Here is an 18,985-nt window from a genome sequence, read left to right as displayed (position 1 = left end):
AACGCATGGCATTGTCAATAAAAGATAGAGATATTAAAGTTATGTGTTTCTTGTCTTTTCCTTAATTTCTTCATTTTTCTTTTGGGTTTTTTTTCTTTCTAGGAAACATTCATTTAGGTTTTGAATTTCACTTGTTGATAAGGTTTGTAGATTACTTGTCGGTTGTCGCCAAAAGAAGTGACTGATTTACGTTGTAAATATGATTTTGCATCTGATAAAATTATTTTCGATCATGTTAAATAATTCGTAATTTTTTTTGTGTTATACATACTATTAAGTTAATTTACAAGAAAATTTAAAAAATGAAAAAAAAAATGTAATTCTTTTTACGTGATGAGGCTAACCATAGTCAAGAAATTCACGGGGTACACAAAAATATATATCTCGTCTTTTAATCAAGGCTTCTGTCACAAGACTGATTTGTTTTCCTTTATTTTTTCACTTTATAGTAATTAATGATTATATTCCGTAATTTCCCTGTTTTTCAACAAACTTATTTGGCCCTAATTTGAATAGACATGATAATCACCTTCGCTTTTGATGATCAATTTAATTGCTTTTCTTACTTTGTCCCCTGCGAGCTTTTCTATATCGTATTCTATTTTTATACTCCCTCCGTCCACGAAAAAGAGTCTCATTTGAGGTTCGACATGAGTTTTAAGAAAATTGTTAAGTAGATGTAAGTGTGATAAAGGTACAATTTGTAGGGGTAATATTAGTACAAAAAAGTAGAATAAAAGTATATTTTTAATTAAAAAGTGAAATAAAAATCCAATTTATAGTTAAATGTAAGAGAAAATGTATGATGTGATGGTTCAAAAAGTTAAATGGAACTCTTTTTCATAGACAAGAAAAAAGAGGTAAGTATGACTCTTTTTCGTGGACAGATGGAGTACTATTTGTTTTTTAATTCGAACATAATGGAAAGATTTACTTTTAAACGAGAGGTCTATTATTATGTGAAATGGACAAATATATTTTTACTGAAAATAGACCAGGAAATATGTAATTGACTATAGTAAATCATAGACTTGGTAGGACCCTAGAAATATGTACATGGAAATTCACATTACACATAGAAATTAACAAAGTAAATAAATAGAAAGTTTGTTTCTATAAGTCAAATAAATCACAGAGTTTTCAAGAAAAAATAGGGTTTGGTTTCATATACTATTATAGGTTGGTGTAAGGTCATATCAAATCCTATAAACACAGAAAAAGAAACAAAATCCCTAAATTTGTATGATTAGATGTCGCATAGGATTCCTTGTTTTGAGAAATATTATGTCAAAGTAAAACTCCATTTATTTCTGCAAAACAAGAAAATATAGCTACCTTTGTGAAATCCATGCCAATCCTATATCTATGAAAGCTCTCTCTCTCTCTCTCTCTCTCTCATCCGGTTGGATGCTCAATTTTGTTTGTGCCGTCTTAAAATGATAAACACAGGTCTGATTAAATTGGTCATGATTTCAAAACCTTGAAATCGACTCAAAAAAAAAAAAAAAAACTTGAAATTAAGTGCAGATCTTTTGATATGTTTGTATTGGAACTACTTTACAAGATTTGAGTTAAATAAATTTTAGAGTTTATCATTCGCTTGCAAAATCATATAATCTGGACAAAACTAACTGCAGTCAAGTAAAAACACAATCAATGAATGGAACTTTAACCAAATACACAAAACTAAGACAAATTAACAAAAAAGTATTACGAACCGAAAAATATTTAGTAGAATTCGATTTGTTATGGAATTTATCCAATATATATCTCGAATAGCGATAGCAGATTTATCTCGTAAAAAATGGTCTCTTTAACTTATTTAGTCAACTACTCTACTATATTAGAGCAAATCAACAACCAAAAGAGAGAGTGAAAAAAAGTTAATTTGTAATATTTGTTTCTTGTCATCATTGACTTCATAGCCTTCAAAAAGTATCCAAGCTGCAATAGATTTTTGTTGACTAGGCTTGGTTGAAAACCACAATTCATTCATTCTCAAATCTCAATATTCCCATCCCCATTTATTAATTACATTCTCTCCCTTAAATCTCTAAACCAGCATTGAAAACATTCCAAACTCTCTGTTTAACTGTAATGAAAATATATCTGAAACCCCATTAGCAAACTAGCAAGAAACCCTCATTTTCTCCCCTCCAATGGCCACCGCCTGCACCCACTTCCTCTTTCTCTCACTAGCATTCTCACTTCTTCTTCTTACCTCTGCAGTTTCTGAGCCAGAAATCTTGCTCCAGTTCAAGAACTCCATTGATGACCCTTTGAACATTCTATCTGGCTGGTCCAACATTTCAACAGTTCACCATTGTAACTGGACTGGGGTTTCTTGCACAAATGCAGCTCCATTTCTGGTTACTTCTCTCAATCTTCAAAGCTCGAATCTTTCTGGTGAAATCTCTGCTTCCATATGCAATCTTGCTAGCCTTGCTCATCTCAATCTTGCTGATAACTTCTTTAACCAGCCTATCCCACTCCACCTCTCAGAATGTGAATCTTTGATGACTTTGAATGTCAGTAACAATCTCATTTGGGGCACAATCCCAGAGCAAATTTCCCAGTTTAAGACTTTGGAGATTCTTGATTTCAGCAGGAATCACATTGAGGGAGAGATCCCGGAAAACATTGGCTGGCTGCAGCAGCTCAGAGTTCTTGACTTGGGTAGCAACTTGCTCTCAGGTAGCGTTCCTGTTGTTTTTGGGAATTTTAGTGAGCTTGCGGTTCTTGATCTGTCACATAATACATTCTTGGTTAGTCAGATTCCTGTTGATATTGGCGGGCTAAGTAAACTTGAGCAGCTTTTGTTGCAAAGCTCTGGTTTTTATGGTGAAATACCAGATCTTTTTAGTGGGTTGAAGAGTTTGATTGTTTTAGACCTTTCTCAAAATAATCTCACTGGTGTTTTGCCTCCGATTGAGTTGTTACTCCCAAATTTAGTTTCTTTTGATGTTTCACAAAACAAGCTTTCTGGGCCATTTCCTGATGGGGTTTGTGAAGCTAAGGGTCTTGTGAGTTTGAGTTTGCACACAAATTTCTTTAATGGATTGGTGCCTAATGATTTGATTAGTGAATGCAAGAACCTTGAGAGGTTTGAGGTTCATAACAATGGTTTTAGTGGGAATTTCCCTTCTTGGTTGTGGTCACTGCCTAAGATCAAGCTCATCAGAGCTGAAAACAACATGTTTAGTGGTGAAATCCCTGATTCAATCTCAGAAGCTGCTCAGCTTGAGCATGTTCAGATTGATAACAACAGTTTCACCAGTCGGTTTCCTCAGGGCGTTGGCAGAGTTCGAAACTTGTACAGATTCTCCGCCTCGTTGAACCATTTGTACGGAGATCTCCCTCCAAATTTCTGCGATTCACCTGTCATGAGCATCATCAACCTCTCCCACAACTCTCTCTCTGGGAGGGTTCCGGAGGTGAGGAAATGTAGGAAGCTGGTGTCGTTGTCTTTGGCGAGTAACAGTTTTGTTGGTGAGATCCCGGAATCTCTGGCTGATCTGCCTGTGTTAACCTACCTTGATCTTTCTGAAAACAATCTCACTGGTTTAATTCCACAAGAGCTTGAAAAGCTCAAGCTTGCTCTCTTTAATGTCTCTTTCAATAAGCTATCGGGCAGAGTTCCTGCCTCGTTGGTTTCAGGCCTTCCAGCCTCTTATTTAGAGGGAAACTCCGGGTTATGTGGGCCAGGGCTGCCCCATGCTTGTTTAGATGATGACAAGCCAATGCACAAACCATCTGGCTTTGCTAAACTGACCTGTGCTTTGGTTATCATAACCCTGGCTTTCGCGCTTCTGGTCTTCGCTTTTGGATTCTATCTAACGAGGTCTCACAAGCAGAGAACTGAGTTAGGGATATGGAGGTCAGTGTTCTTTTACCCTCTTAGAGTCACTGAGCACGACTTGCTTATGTCGATGGATGAGAAGACAGCCCGTGGTGGTGGTGGGGAAATGGGGAGGGTCTACGTTGTCACCTTACCGAGTGGTGAGCTTGTTGTTGTGAAGAAGATACTGAATTTTGCTAGCCAGTCTTCAAAAGCTCTGAAAAATGAGGTCAAGACTCTAGCAAAGATCAGACACAAAAACATTGTGAAGATTCTTGGTTTCTGCCACTCTGATGATTCCATATTCTTGATATATGAGTATCTACCAAAGGGAAGTTTAGGTGATCTTCTAGGCCAACCCGGCCTCGATTTGCCATGGAATTTGAGGCTCAAGATAGCCATTGGCATTGCTCAAGGCCTGGCCTATCTTCACAAGGATTACCTCCCACATTTGCTGCATAGAAATGTGAAGTCGAACAACGTGCTTCTTGATGCTGATTTTCAGCCAAAGCTCACAGATTTTGCCTTGGACCGGATTATTGGAGAAAACGTGTTTCACACTGTAATTTCTTCAGAATCTGCAACATCTTGCTATTTGGCTCCAGGTATTAAGCATTGATATTACCTGAAATGCTGCTTTATTAATTACAGCATTACATTGTTGCCTAAGTTTTTCTCATATTGTATATGCAGAATATGGTCACACAAAGAAGGCCACGGAGCAGATTGACACTTACAGCTTTGGCGTTGTCCTGTTGGAGCTTCTAACGGGTCGACTAGCAGTGGAAAGGGAACCGGAGGAACCTACACTCGACGTTGTGAAGTGGGTAAGAAGAAAGATCAACATCACCAATGGATCCCTCAAAGTTCTTGACCCCAAGATCTCGAGCTCCTCCCAGCATTTGCAGCAAATGCTCGAAGCCCTAGAAATAGGGCTACGTTGCACTTGTGTGATGCCGGAGAAGAGGCCATCAATGGCTGAAGTTGTCAAAGCACTTCAGTCACTTGAAACCACTACTTTTCAAGGTTTGGAGTTCTCTGCTGATGTCGCTTAGTTCAGTTCCTGTCTGAACTTGTGTTCACATCCTCATTCTGTCAAGGGAAATTTGTATTTTGTTTTGCTCTTTTTTTGTCAATGTAATATAATCATGTCTGTCTATGCATATTCATAAATCAGGCACTTTGACAGAAGTTAACATAAATATTACTCCCTCCGTCCGCCAAGATTATGGCAATTTGCTTGGGCACGGGATTTAATAAAATTGGTGATGATTTTGATATAGTGGAGAAAGGGTCCCACCACTTTATGAGATGAGTGGTTGAGATTGAATTTTGAGTGATTTTTTTGTAAATAAAGAGTGTTAGTAAGGATAAAATATTAAAGATGGTGGTGGGACCATTGCCATAAAAGGAAAGTGACATAATCTTGGCGGACGCCCAATATAGTAATTGTGACATAATCTTGGCGGACGGAGGGAGTACTAGTTATATTAAGTCATGTAGTGTTTCTCTGTATTAAATAGACAGAGCAACACAATAAGCAAAACACCACTAAAATCAATATGCTGCTGAAAACCAAGGACTAAAACAAGCTACCATAATATACTATATTGGTTGAACTCTTGCTGCAAATGCTCATGAGTTCTTGAGCAACTTCGTCGATCTCTTGGTCGCCCTTCGAGTGGAGCTTCGCCTTCATCTCAGCAGCCTTCCCCCTCACATCTCCACCACCGTCTTCCACCACAACATGATTGATGACTGCAGCCACTGTTTCTGCATGCAGCCTCCCATCTCTGTCTCTCACCACCTCCTTCCCGACACCGATCTCCTCGACTAGCCTAGCGTTGATGGGCTGGTCGAGATGCATCGGAACCGCAATGATAGGAACCCCAAACTTCAAGCTCTCCATCACAGAGTTCCAACCACAGTGGCTGACAAAGCCTCCCACATTTGCATGTACTAGGATCTTTGTCTGTGGCGCCCAACCTTCCAGAATCTTACCCCTATCTCCAACCTTGTCAAGAAAGCCTTCTGGAAACTTCTTTTGAAGAAAACCATTCTGCACCACACCTTCTTGAAACCTCACAACCCAAATGAAGTTAACTTTGCTTAGCAGCAAACCATGAGCAATCCCATCCATGTCTGCCTTACTAAGGAAGTACTCACTCCCAAAAGAGACAAAAACAGTCGATCTCACCTCTTTCTTGTCCAGCCACGAAAAGATCTCTGAGCTCCCACCATCATCTAAAGAGGGCTCTTGAACAAGAGGGCCAACAGGGACAAACCTCTTTCCAACCAAACCAGATACATAATCAATGTATCTCCCCTCAATCTCCCTAAACCCCTTGATCAGAACAATCTTGCAAGACTTGTCAACTCCTATAGAGCCCTTCTCTCTCTCCCTACAATCCCTAGCATTCTCCAACAACTCATCCATGAAACGAGACTCGTAGTCACGAAACCTTATGTTCTTGAAAGGGAAGTCAGTGTCCGGATTCTTGAAGTGGTGGAACATGAGACTGGTCATGACAGAGCTACTAGTGATGAATATAACAGATGGGATCTTTTGAGCTTCGGCAAGCAAAGGGGCCCACGGCTGCAGGAAATCGAAGATGAGCAGGTCAGGCTTCAAGTTTTTCAGAATAGCTGAGAAATTTTCGACGGATTTGTCGAAGGCCTCCTTCAGCTTGACCATGAGGTGGGGTGGGAGGCCATTGGTGGTGTGGAACTTTGCAGGGAGCTCTGATGAAACCTCCAACAAAAGGGGCACTAGTTCTATGGAGTTAGAGAAATTTTGAGTGATTTTTTTCTCGATGGAAGAGAGTGTGGCTTGAGTGGAGCACAAGTATATGTAGAAGCCTTTTATTGTGAGTTTTTTGGCTAGCTCGAGATAGGGTGTTATGTGACCATAGCCTAACCATGGGAACATCAAGATACGGGGGCTTTGGTTTTTGGTGGAATTCATTACGAATAAACACAAACTACACGCAGCTGCTGTGGGTTAGTTTTTGGTTGTAGAAGATGATTGAAAAAGGCTATGTATTTATGCTTTTTCTCTCCTTCTCTGTTCGGTTTGAGGGTTTGTGAATTTTCTGCATGCATGGGTGCAAAAGATGGCAATTTTCCATGAATGCTGAAAAGAAAAGGAAAGGAGGGTCTGTATGGGAAGTAGAATCTTAGGAGAATGTTTTGAGAGTGGGATTGAAATTTCCTTACGTGACAAGTATTTTTGATGGAATATTAATAAAATAGGATCCTCTAAAACAAATGTTTATTATACTCAATTAGGGTTTTACAAGTAATTTTTTTTAATATTATAATTGACTATTACATGATATATAACTGGAAGTTAATTATATATATTAGTTTAAAGTTTAACGTAATTTACCTTCCATCTACCCAAGATTTTGTAGTAGATTTAATTTTATTATTAGTAGAAGAATTGGATCTAAGTTATTTATTTTGTAGTAGATTTAATTTTATTATTAGTAGAAGAATTGGATCTAAGTTATTTTTATCAAGATACGTCTATGGATTATATATTGATTTTGCCACCGACTTAGATTCTAAAGAGATTAAATTATTTATATCAAATATACACCCAATAAGCACCCTAAATTAAGCAAATGCAATAAAATAAAATAAATAGGCAAGCAACCCTAAGTTTTGCATCTTATACGCCATGCATTCCAAATTTCCAACCTAGAAAGAAGACGTAATAGGATTTGAAAGATGTTAACTATCAACAAAAGTTATTTCATTAATAATAATTTTAAATCGGCCCACATCAAATTGTTTCTCTAAGTGGGCCCATTGAAATAAATCTCATTGCTCAAAAAAATGGTCCATTTGTAATGTGAGAGGAAGGGTTGCAATATACAAATGAAATCGATGAATTATGTTTTTGCTATATAGTAGAGATTTTTCACTCAGTTCTTTCATTATGTACCTGTCACTCGTCAAAAACAAAAAAAAATACATACACAATTCTAGCAAGCAAGCATATCCCATGGTCTCTATGTGGATTGCCAGACCTCACGAAGAAGATCATACCTAGCGTTGGCTCCATCACCATCACCTACTTCGCCGCCGCCACCTCTTCCATTGCGCCTTACGGCAGTGGGAGACGGTGGCAGTGTGTCGACCACAGAAGATAGACACGACTCCATTTCATCCAGCTCCTCGTCGCTGGTGTACCCTTTCCTCTGCACGGAGGAGGCACTTCTGTAGAACTGACTGCTTGCACCGGCCTCCGCCACTTTCTCGGCCACGTCGGAAGAAGAGGGAGGCGTGTACACCGTCGGAGCAGCAGTGTAAGGGAAGTTAGTGGTGGACTCCCCTGATATTCTACGCTCTATGATTGACTGTCAACGCAAACCAACTCTTTCAAATAGTGATCGCAGTAACATAGTAAAGATATTGAACCTTAATCACCATAAATGAGCAACATCTAACACTCATGACAAGGACAGAATAATTTCCTAAATCTTGATGTCTAAAGCATAGAAAATATGAAATGATACTTAGAAGGGTGTTTGGCTGAGCTTATAAGTTTTTTAAAACAACTTATAAGCTGTTTAGGAGCTTATAAGCTCTTTTAAAGTGTTGGGCAAAATAAGCTCTTCAAAAAATAAGTTCCTCTATCCCAACTTATTTTCTCATTATCATATAAGCAACACTCATTTTACAAAAATAACTCAGCTATGATTTTTTATTTTCATCATATATCATTCTAATTTCATTTTTCTTCGATTTTTTTTCTCTAACAAAGATTTTCTCTCATCAACTAAAAATCATCTCTCTAGCTTATAAGCTCAATTATCCAAATAATTTGACAACTTATAAGCTCTTAAGAAACCACATCTTATAAGCTCCAAGAGCTTATAAGTTCTTTAAAATAAGCTTAGCCAAACACCTCACACTACTCGAACTGGATTCATGAAGAATGCAACTATCGTTGATATTGTGCTGAGAGAATATTTTTTGTGGACAAGAAAATAGAGAGAGCTGCTAAAGACTCTGTAATGCAAATAATAGCATACCTCAGCGTTTAGTGCCTCTAGCACAGCACCTGGGACAGGATCGGGACAGAACTCATCAGGAGAGAAGTTGCAGAGTACTCGCTTAACCAATGGAAGACTGATTTCTGGACAGACCTATAAAAATACAATGGATGAGATGGTGATACATAATAGGGATATACGACAAAGCAAGATTTAACTCAGCTGACCTCCATTCTTATTGTACGGTCCATGAGCATATCTTTGGGAAGCATTAGAAGATCACTCAAGGCATTAAGAAGAGGGAAACTCTTTGGTTTCTCCGCACCCTGCTTATCATCATCATCCAGTGCATCATTTGCGTCTTTTGCAGAACTGTCAGCATCCATGCCAAGAAAATCGGATAACCATCTACCCCAATTGCCAACCTGAGGAAGTGCACAAGCGTCTTAAATAGAAAGACATACAAGAATCCTGCATGAAGTGATTAATGCTAGTACAAAAATGTAGTGTTTCCACCGATTCATAATAAAACACATTTATCAAAAGATGAATTTCTTCATAAGTACATAATACTTCAAGGCATAATAAGAGGATGCAATTAAAGTATTGTCCTTACTCAAGCAACTCTAATATGTAGACAAGAATGATTGCCTAGAGTAGGAGCAAGGCACTTACAGAATTTTTAAGTTGAGCACCAGAACCAAAGCTCAAATCTCCGGCAGGAATAGGTAAAACCTTGGAGTCCACAATTGGATCAGATACAGGATCAGTAGGGATCTCATGGGCTGACTCGCGGAGAATAGCATTAAACATGGCCACATCAAGCCTGCCAATACATAGTTCCATCACCTAATAAAATGCATACATCTTATTAGATATTGCGAGTGGTATCACCATGCAGCCAAAACATTGACTAAAAGAAACTCATGCTTCAGTTTATAGCACACATCAATGTTATTGTGATAACCCCCCCTCCCCCCCCCCCCAAAAAACACACACACACACACACACACACAAAGAAAAAAACAAACCATGCGTGTGTACATGAGTATAATGATGGAAAAGGTTGCCTCAAAAAAAAATGATGGAAAAGGAGAAAAGTAACATTATGTTATGCACCTTCCTAGTCAAAACTGGCAAACAACCACACTCATGTCCCCCAGCTCGAACAGGGCAAAGTCTTCTGAAAGCATCACGAAAGGCATTTTTCCATAGGTTAATGGAAAAGCTTCCTTGTTTCTGGTCACCAAGGGCCGGGCCAAGTAACCTTTCCGAACCTTTGGGTGTGGTAGAATCATCAACAGGTGATTGCATGTTAGGTGTCAGTGTCTGAGAAGCAATAGAAACAGTACTTTAGAGGAAAGAGTCTAAATGGACTACAGAAATGTGGATAATAAACTTAATAGCCCAAAATATATGAAATCAAAATTGATGCTATAAAAATAAAAATTATAGATGAAATGGCACACAGTATAATTTTAGATGAAGAAACAAACTAAAATTGGAACATGGCAGCAATCCAGCAACCTCAGTGAGATGATTAGTGTTCAATCCTTCGATTGATTGAATATCTCAAGTAATCACATTACTATAGTTTTACTGTGTGAAGGTTATAGAGAAATAACCTGCCACCAGATTGACTCAACTATCCTTGAGAAAATCCAGGACTCGACTTTCTCCAAGGCAGCAGTGAAGGTTCTTGTTTCTTGCCAATCATCCACGAACTGTAAGAAACCCTTCTTATTCAATTGTCTGTTTCCACCACTATTCTTCGATTTATTTGTAGATGACTTTGTTTCACCACCATTAGACTCAAATAATTTTGCTGAAGCATTAGACTGACAGGAATTCCCAAATGCCTGAGATATAATTTCCCGCAGAACAACAGTGTTCGATAACCAAAATGTCAACCTAAATAAGACAATATACGAGATTTAGGATTTCCTACTACGTATGTACATGCTTACTAACCAGAAGGATCTCATGTTATACTAACCTGGAAACATCATTGCCGCAGGATTTCGAAACTAAAACAAGCCCAGACACTGTGTTTCTAGCCACAGTAGCTCGCCTATCTTGAGACCAGTATTTGCAAGCATAAATATATAGCCTAGAAAGGCGCCTGGCAGGTGTATGCACCTTGTGTGCGGAGCTACCATGCTCAGGAACAACAGAATAGAGTGCAATTTCAAGAGCAGCAACTTCTCTAAGTTCGCTCTCAAGATTCTTAATCCTCGCTTCCATTTCCTCAATCTTTTGATTTTGATCAGCTTTGTCTTCTCGCTTGTGACTTTCCTCAGTATCAACTGCTTCATCGTCACTACACACAGTATGAGCACCATTGGAAGCCTCATCCAGGGAATCTACCCCATTGTCCAGTTCAAGTGGTTGACTATCAGCCCCTTCGGAGGAATCGGAAAGAGGTTTTGGATGGACTTTCATATTTTTCAAGCTATCCGATGAACTCTTGGCAGACTTTAACAGCCCCTTTTCGGGCCCTTTCCTTGGAGTTTGCTTCGATGCTTTGATCTGTAGGCTATTTGCTCTCTTATCAGATTTCAATCTCTGTGCTTGGGCAGAGCCATCAGAGCCAGAGGAAAGATTTCTAACCCGGGTAACTTTTTCAGCTTTACCCTCATCTGCCGTTTGTGGATCCCCATGAGACGAAACTGAATCATTAGTAGTCTCAGCATCAGATTCATCCACAATATCCATATCACTAGAATTATCAGTCAATTTCTCATTGCCTTGTCTCTCATCCGTTTTGAGAGTTCTTGTATTATGCAGTGATTCCTCAGACCTGCATTCATCATCGACATAATCTATGACCACATTCTCGAAAGCTTCTGATGGTTCGGCACCACTTTTTAAGTCGCTTCCTAAAATATTTATGTTCTGTTTATCAGACGAAGGCTTGGCCTCAACCTCTTTTTCCTTCAAGTTTCTACCAACATTCTTTCCTGGCAGCTTCCGATCCCTTGTTTCAGGTCTTGCAGGACGGGCTTTCTCTTTGTTGTTTAGGCCCTTTCTCCTGTCAGTCTCCTTCATGCTGAGAATATTTCTCCTTTATCACTGAACCAGAACAAAAATGGAGATCACATAAGAAATCAAGACTAGAGAACGTTTTTAAAGGACAAGAAAGAGTCTTGTTCACCGAACTGAATTGATGCCGCTCAATTTTATTCTATTTCGACAATTTTTTTCGTGAACAAACACTATTTATATCCACACGCCGATTAGAGAGAGAGAGTTCAGAAAATTCCAGCTTAATCAGACGAACAATAGAAAATTAGTCACATTCAGTAAGATCTACACTCCAATTTTCAAATTAACAGAGTCGCTCATCACCAGAGTCGAACTAAAATGTGATTATCTTAATCAAACGAGCACTCGATAACACAAGAAGAAAACATCAGAACAAAGGACATAGAACTTGTGATAAACAAAGAAAAAAAGAGAGGAAATAAACCAGAACAGAACATTTGCTGTTCAATTCGTTTCAGAAAAAACACACAAAACTCTATGCTGAGGGCAAGAATTTTACCACCGTAATCAGCAATTTCGAAAGAAGGATTCACGGCAAAGTGACACGGCAGTAAAATGATGAATGCCGACGGTTACATTGCCGCAAAAGTAGTGATAGTAACCGCCATGGCGAGATGCGCGATTTCCGCGAATAGATTCAACCGCCACAGAAGAAAAATTCTCGGACAATATAATAACACCACCACAAAATTTATTCCTAGGCAATCTAGAACGAAATGCCGCTTCAATCGGATTTAGAAAGAAGTAAAAAAAAACTACACTCCACTACAAAAAATGATGAAAATAATAAGCCAAGCAAACTGATCAGATTCCCAAAACGACAAGATCTAAGAATTGAAACAATGCACAAAAGAGTTAAAAGTAAAAAACAGAACAAAGTACATCGAAAGTAGCGAAAGCGATTTCTTTTTGCTCCGAATCCATCCAAAAGAAATCAGTTAAAAGGTGTAATTGAGATAGTATTAATTTACCGTAGCTTTTAGGAATAGCAACATCGAACTTCACAAGCTTTTTCTACAGTCGCCAACCAAGCTCCTCCCTCCTTCCCTCTCTCGGCTGGAAACGATTAAGCATAATGCACGACCATGTGCATATATATTATGAGTGTAGAGGTGGTGGAGTGAGGTGAGAAGTGAGAATTGGTTTACAGTGCAATTATGGGAAGTGGTGGTAGAGGAGTGCGGAAGAGGGGCCCACGTTAAGGAGATTTTATTTTTATATTTCATTTATTTTCCTGGCGGCGAGAGGCGGGGGCGACCGGTGCAGGGTGTCGGTGGGGGAAAGTGACCGGGAGTCCCGGTTACGTTACGTTACACCAACATTAGCTTTTTTCCTTCTCTTTTAGTTGGGATATGTTTTTCAAAATAATTTGTTTAGGTGCGTTCCTCTTCAAAATCGGTTAATCAACAGAAATAATTTAGTTGGAAATCAATTTCAGCTGCAATGTAAATATGTAATAAAAACACTACTTCAATTCATAATGTCTGCATATTTCCAAAGAATCTCATTTAAATTTTATTGAACATTATTAAAATATCAAGCATACTCATGAATTGAAAATTGGAGTATGTGGGTGTGAATATGGGCGGAGCTGTGGGGGAGGGAGCTTAAACACTGCCAATCATTTTTTTTTTTAATCTTACAATTTTATATTTTTTGAAACCTTTTTTTCTTTGGCATCATTTACAGTGACAAAAAAATTCGATTCCAGCTCTTCCTAACTAATATTCTGCTTTCTCTATTGGATATGAATAGAAGCCTCCCACTTCAGCCACCACTAGCTATAATTGTAAAATGAACCTCCATTTAGACTGAATTAAAGTATAATATTTGCAAAATCCATCGAAATTTATCATCCACGAGCAAACTATATTATTGGTACTAAAAATTAAAAAAAAGGAAAGAAAAAATAAAAATAAATATAGTAGTCAAATATTCTTTTTGGGGGTGGGGGTGGGGGTGGGTGAAAATGACATTGTATGTGTTTGTGGTCAACAATGTAAGCGTCACCTGTGATTCGTCGGTTTCCACATGAACCATCACCGACAACGACCCTCTACTATCCATCGTATAAATCGAAGCTGGCACTGTGCTGCCTGCGTATATATACCTATTTATTGATTTTTTATTTTTATTTTTATTTTGAGGATATTTATTGAAATTTATTTAATTGAAGTAGACCCTCAGACTTACCTGTTATTTTTGGTGGGCTGTATAAATCCAAGACCAACCAATGTAATGTATTTAGTCTTCTAAACAATTATTTGTTGTGGACCAAATGGACCATTGTCCTTGTCCATAAAAAATGGTAAAATATATTTCTTGGACTAACTTGGTATAACCAGTGAATTCGTGATTGAAATGTTTCGGATTTCACTAAGATATTTTAGATTTGGGATTTTACCAACACTTTTTGGATTCATCCCGTCACATTATTTGTTTAATACAATTTGTAGGTTAATGATACGAATTAAAGAAATGGAAAAAATTGAGACATTTTTCCAATTAGGAGATTGGGCGTAGGACTGATTGTGCGGTCCAGTTCATTTATTGGCGTTTTCTAATTAATAGAGAATGGGAGACAGAGGTAGTCATAATTTCGTTAGATTCCTATTCAATTAATTGTATGTCTATACTCCATTCTATATTCTGTTAATAATTTAACTCCTAAACTTCAATAGACTTCCATTATATGAATCTTTTTACAGCCCAAGAGCTAATTGAAACACACAAATTGCGATTTCCAAGCTGAAACAATAATTTTTTACTTTTGAGGAAAGTAATTTATAACACGGAAATATTATCGTACTTGGATAAAAGGACTTTCTTGTACTAATATATTTAATCCCGGTGAGAAATAAAAACTATGAATCCCAAGCTTCAAGCTCGACGTTCGTATCATGATCTTATAATATAGGTGTGACATTCAATAAAATAAAAAATATAGATATACTAAAGTCCAAAAATAACTAGGAAGGATCCAAATCCAGAAGATGCAGATTCTCTCGTCTAAAAAAAACGCAACAATCACCTTTCAATTCAATGAGAGAGAGAACAGCTCTTTGCTACTTGAATGTAAAGGAAGCTTCTGCATGCTTGCTGGCCTTTATACCAACAATACTGATACATATATTAATTGAGGCTTATTATAATGAAGATCTGACAACTCTTTGTGATCTTCACAATATCAGATCTGCCTCTAAAATATCTATCTTAGATAAATCAAGGGAAGCTGTCAATGCATTGCATTCTAATACGAATCTAATTATTTAGAAGTCAAATCCCATTACAGTGAATGACAAACAAATGCAGAAATGTGAAACTGTATCACCTGATCCACACAATATCAAATTACATAGATATAATGTTTAACCCCAGCACATATTAAGCAACTAATGCAAACATCTTCCCAGTGACTATTTCAGTCTAGATCGTAATCCAACACAAACATGATATGAATATATATATGTATATAATACGGCACGTATGCAGAGAGTAAGCATTCCAAATTGAAACCTAATATCTCCTTTCAACCTTGTTTGCTGATTCACAAATACAATAGCCTTCACTAGTTTCATTGAGCAGAAAACAAGATGTCTACACACCAATATGAAAACGTTATTACACTTTCACTGTGCATAGCCCAGTAAAGTTTGCTATTTGGCGCTGTCAAAACAAACCTCACCATTTCAAGCTACGCTTATTTTATAGGCTGATATCTTCCTATTCTTGAAATCCTAAAGCAAATTCAAGCTAATATTCCCATCTCCCTATATTCTATGATAATCCTCCAAGATTTCCTCTTTTGGAAGCCCTAACAACTGGCCCTATTCAATCATCGACAGCCTGAATGGTGGCCACAACTAGACTCCCCATCTTCTATACTTCTCCCAAATCGATCTGCCTTGCATCAAATAATCACAAAACCCACCTTAGCAAACACTCACCATTTGATATGACCCTCCAAAGCCCAATCAAACATTTAGTCATTTACATTAAGTTGTATATTGATTTGCTAACTTAAAGTACAGTATGTGCAAAATTGCAAAAAGTAAAAGTTATCTAGTTAAAATTGCAAATTGCACCAAAATTTATGAATTTCTTTGATATTGACCATTTTTTAAACGTTACTCTATAGCATTTGTTAAACTTCATATGTGAAAGTTATTAGTATAATTTAGCATTATGAGTTACTGAGTTTATTTAAAATTGTAATTACTATAATATCAAAAGGACAAATATATATGTATGTGTGCCTATGTATGGGTGGTTGTATTTATAAGAATTCTTAGAAAAAATTATTCTAATAAAGGTTCGCAATATTTGATCCTCATAAATATAAAGTTAAAAAATTGAAGTAGTGAAATTTACAAAAGTTTGGACACTAACAACATAATTATCGGGTTGAACTTTCTTTGAGATCCCAGCCCAGGTACTTCTATACTATTATTTGCAACCCAATCCTACTTCAAGGGGCTCTTCTGCCAAGCATCCAAGTCACTCGACAAAGATACCAAAATACACAATCGAGATATATGTTCAGAGAACTCCTAGCCAATGTTGTAAATAGCTTAAGGCGGACCTAAGGCGTCAGTAAGCCTAGAAGCGTAAGCCTCAAATAGAAGACAAAAATAAAAAACTATATAAATAACATATAACAAACAAAAAATATAAAGTGAGGTTTATAAGTCTTAAAATCATCAAAATAAAAGCATAAGTATTTCATAAACACCAAATCCACCAATTCATAAATATTTCTGTATGAGGATGAGAAAGTGGGAAAGTCAAAAGATGGTGCGACGCTTCAACTTTCTGGGTGACTCAATAGTAATTAGTAATACATGGGGTTCTTTTTGTTTTACTTTTATACATTAGTTTTAGGGTTAAATGTAAAAATATCAATGGGATTTTTAATTTTGATATAAAATTTTCTTGAGTTCCTTTTTTTATTAAATAGTGGACCGAAAATTCAATCCATAAACCTACAATTTACCTCGCACCGCCTCGAGGCGAACGCCCCAATCGATTTTCACAACACTGCTCTTAGCAAGTGGTATTGCAATTTGAATCCTGTGAATTCTAAGTTGATGTAGTTCTAGGAACCTAATGGTGAACAATTAACCAACTTCCTAACTTTAAACTACTTCACTCTGGGTATTCAGTTTTCATCATTCCACTCAACGATAATACTGGTAACAAATAGAATAGAGTGAGAAACGACTGTCCAAGAAATGAGTGGCAAATGAAGATGTTGCAGGCCAAGCTCAAGCAACCTAAAGATGATGCATGACCATATAGAATTTCTAGAATAACAAGATCCAGCATGCATACTCTATTTCACCTAGAAGAAGAACCTTCAAGAAACAACCCCTCATGAATAACTGACCCTGGATGTTTCTAGGTACAAATTTAGATCATAAAAACTCACCAAACAAACCCTATTAGTTTCATAACTCAAAAAATTAGTTTGGAGATAAGTCAAAACTTAATGAGTGTGAATCCAGATAACCACTCCAAACCAAAACCAAAAATTACTTGTTTAGCTTTTTTCTCTCAAGTTTGGGTAGAAGGCTCGACCTTATTATTATTATTATTATCATCATCATCATCATCATCATCATTCAATTTGCAGCCTGACAGGTCCAGGATGCTAATGACTCAAAATAACCAGAAAGTAGCATTCATAAATGACAAGAAATCCTTCACTGTGCCTTCCCCAAGTGTAATCAGATTGCTCAAAGCAATTCACACCACTAGATAAATTCATTTCAATAGCTAGGATTCATCTATACATTCGAGAATCGAATCAAACATATTATTCACATTCTGGAAATAAAATGATGGACCCCAATCAGCAGTATACACATTATAAAAGAAGGGAAACATAAATTATTGGAAAGAAAGCATCAAACTGGAGTCAATTAATCACAAACATACATTATACCGAGAAACAAACTTAGTTTTACCACTAGTAGAATAACATCATAAACGCCTCCAAACAGCATTAGAATGCAACAAGCATATCAAGCTTCACTCCAAGAAATTAGTAACAATTTAGAACATAGAAACCCAAAACTTCTAGTTCGGACGCCTATGAAATATGACATCATAATTTGCAGATAAATATCACAAATTCCCAGCCAATTCAACCCGCAGCAAAATTAAAACCCTGAAAATCCCGTATATTGATAGCACCCGAAAACAACACTGTCTAAAACTCCAACAGCAAAAGCCAGTCAGTCAATTACATTTATTCCAAACAGTTCAGCTGCACAAAACCTTATGATGCACGAAGGTCCCTCCGTCGCCACATCCCTCGTTGGGAAGAGGGGAAAAGAAAAAGGAAAAGCAAATAGAAGATAATACCTTCAATCAGAATCAGCACGCTGCGACGCTTCCAATTCGAGCCGTTCTAGGGCTTTCTGGTGGGCCCAGGTCTCGATCGTGAGATCGGGCTTCGCGCTGAGGCCCACTCCGAGAATGACGATGGTGAGGAAGCTAGTGATGTAGCACGGAAGCTCCCAGTCCTCCCACTTTCGCGACTCCCCCGCTGGCAGCGGCGTCCGGTTGAAGGCGAAACCTTTCGGCCGCTCCTCGTGGCCCGGAGTGGTCCAGCGGCTCGGCCCGCCTCCTCCGCCACGGGTGCGAATCGACGGGGTGAGGCGGGCCCGGAGAGTGTTCGCGGCGGTCGCGAATGGCTTGAACGGCGGCATTATGGTTTAGAGAGAGAGAGAGGAGTGGAGTGGTGTTTTCTGTTTTGTGCTTGAAATATTCCCGATCCGACTTTGCGGAGTGCTAGTACGGCGTCGTTCGCAGAACTTGCATATTAATTTTTGGTCCTTGGGAGATAAGAAATGGAACTAACGCATTCTATTTTGGGGAAATTGCAAATTGGCCCGCACGAACGATGATTGTAAATTTTTAATATGATAGCGTCCATATGTAGATATTCAAATCGTAAAATTTTCATATGTAACAAAAAGTTTCAGAGCATCTCCATCGCGACTCATTGTCGGGAAGGGAGGGGGGATTTGCCAGCCAGGTGTTGGCACGTGCACAAAAAAATCTTAGAGCATTTTCATCACAACTTGCTGGTTAG

At 37.9% G+C, this 18,985-nt stretch overlaps 4 protein-coding genes across 5 annotated transcripts; 1 reads left to right on the top strand and 3 right to left on the bottom strand.

Annotated features, from left to right (window-relative positions):
- The first annotated feature begins 1,881 nt into the window (after positions 1 to 1,881).
- Positions 1,882 to 5,040, top strand: LOC131001294 (probably inactive leucine-rich repeat receptor-like protein kinase At5g06940). The gene is made up of 2 exons (XM_057927650.1): positions 1,882 to 4,443; positions 4,532 to 5,040. The coding sequence occupies exons 1-2, from the start codon at positions 2,160 to 2,162 to the stop codon at positions 4,891 to 4,893; spliced, it is 2,646 nt and encodes an 881-aa protein (XP_057783633.1). The 5' UTR covers positions 1,882 to 2,159; the 3' UTR covers positions 4,894 to 5,040.
- Positions 5,041 to 5,344: 304 nt separating this feature from the next.
- LOC131001344 (beta-D-glucosyl crocetin beta-1,6-glucosyltransferase-like) lies at positions 5,345 to 7,136 on the bottom strand. Its single transcript, XM_057927714.1, has one exon. The coding sequence runs from the start codon at positions 6,801 to 6,803 to the stop codon at positions 5,421 to 5,423; it is 1,383 nt and encodes a 460-aa protein (XP_057783697.1). The 5' UTR covers positions 6,804 to 7,136; the 3' UTR covers positions 5,345 to 5,420.
- A 530-nt stretch (positions 7,137 to 7,666) lies between these two features.
- Positions 7,667 to 13,081, bottom strand: LOC131001303 (uncharacterized). 2 transcript variants are annotated; one of them, XM_057927670.1, is made up of 8 exons: positions 12,386 to 13,081; positions 10,838 to 11,913; positions 10,467 to 10,752; positions 9,961 to 10,170; positions 9,517 to 9,690; positions 9,069 to 9,266; positions 8,881 to 8,994; positions 7,667 to 8,202 (listed from the first exon to the last, which is right to left on the bottom strand). In XM_057927670.1, the coding sequence occupies exons 2-8, from the start codon at positions 11,887 to 11,889 to the stop codon at positions 7,855 to 7,857; spliced, it is 2,382 nt and encodes a 793-aa protein (XP_057783653.1). In that variant the 5' UTR covers positions 11,890 to 11,913; positions 12,386 to 13,081; the 3' UTR covers positions 7,667 to 7,854. The 2 variants fall into 2 exon arrangements, with proteins under 2 accessions (XP_057783653.1, XP_057783646.1); XM_057927663.1 differs by having other exon boundaries at positions 12,858 to 13,076.
- A 4,966-nt stretch (positions 13,082 to 18,047) lies between these two features.
- On the bottom strand, positions 18,048 to 18,887 carry LOC131001399 (uncharacterized). The gene has a single exon (XM_057927785.1). It carries the CDS (start codon positions 18,597 to 18,599, stop codon positions 18,255 to 18,257), a length of 345 nt encoding a protein of 114 aa, XP_057783768.1. The 5' UTR covers positions 18,600 to 18,887; the 3' UTR covers positions 18,048 to 18,254.
- Between the last annotated feature and the right edge of the window lie 98 nt (positions 18,888 to 18,985).

This window comes from Salvia miltiorrhiza, chromosome 1 (assembly GCF_028751815.1).
Source record: "Salvia miltiorrhiza cultivar Shanhuang (shh) chromosome 1, IMPLAD_Smil_shh, whole genome shotgun sequence".
Classification (NCBI taxonomy): domain Eukaryota; kingdom Viridiplantae; phylum Streptophyta; class Magnoliopsida; order Lamiales; family Lamiaceae; genus Salvia; species Salvia miltiorrhiza.
This window is presented reverse-complemented; position numbering and strand designations above follow the sequence as displayed.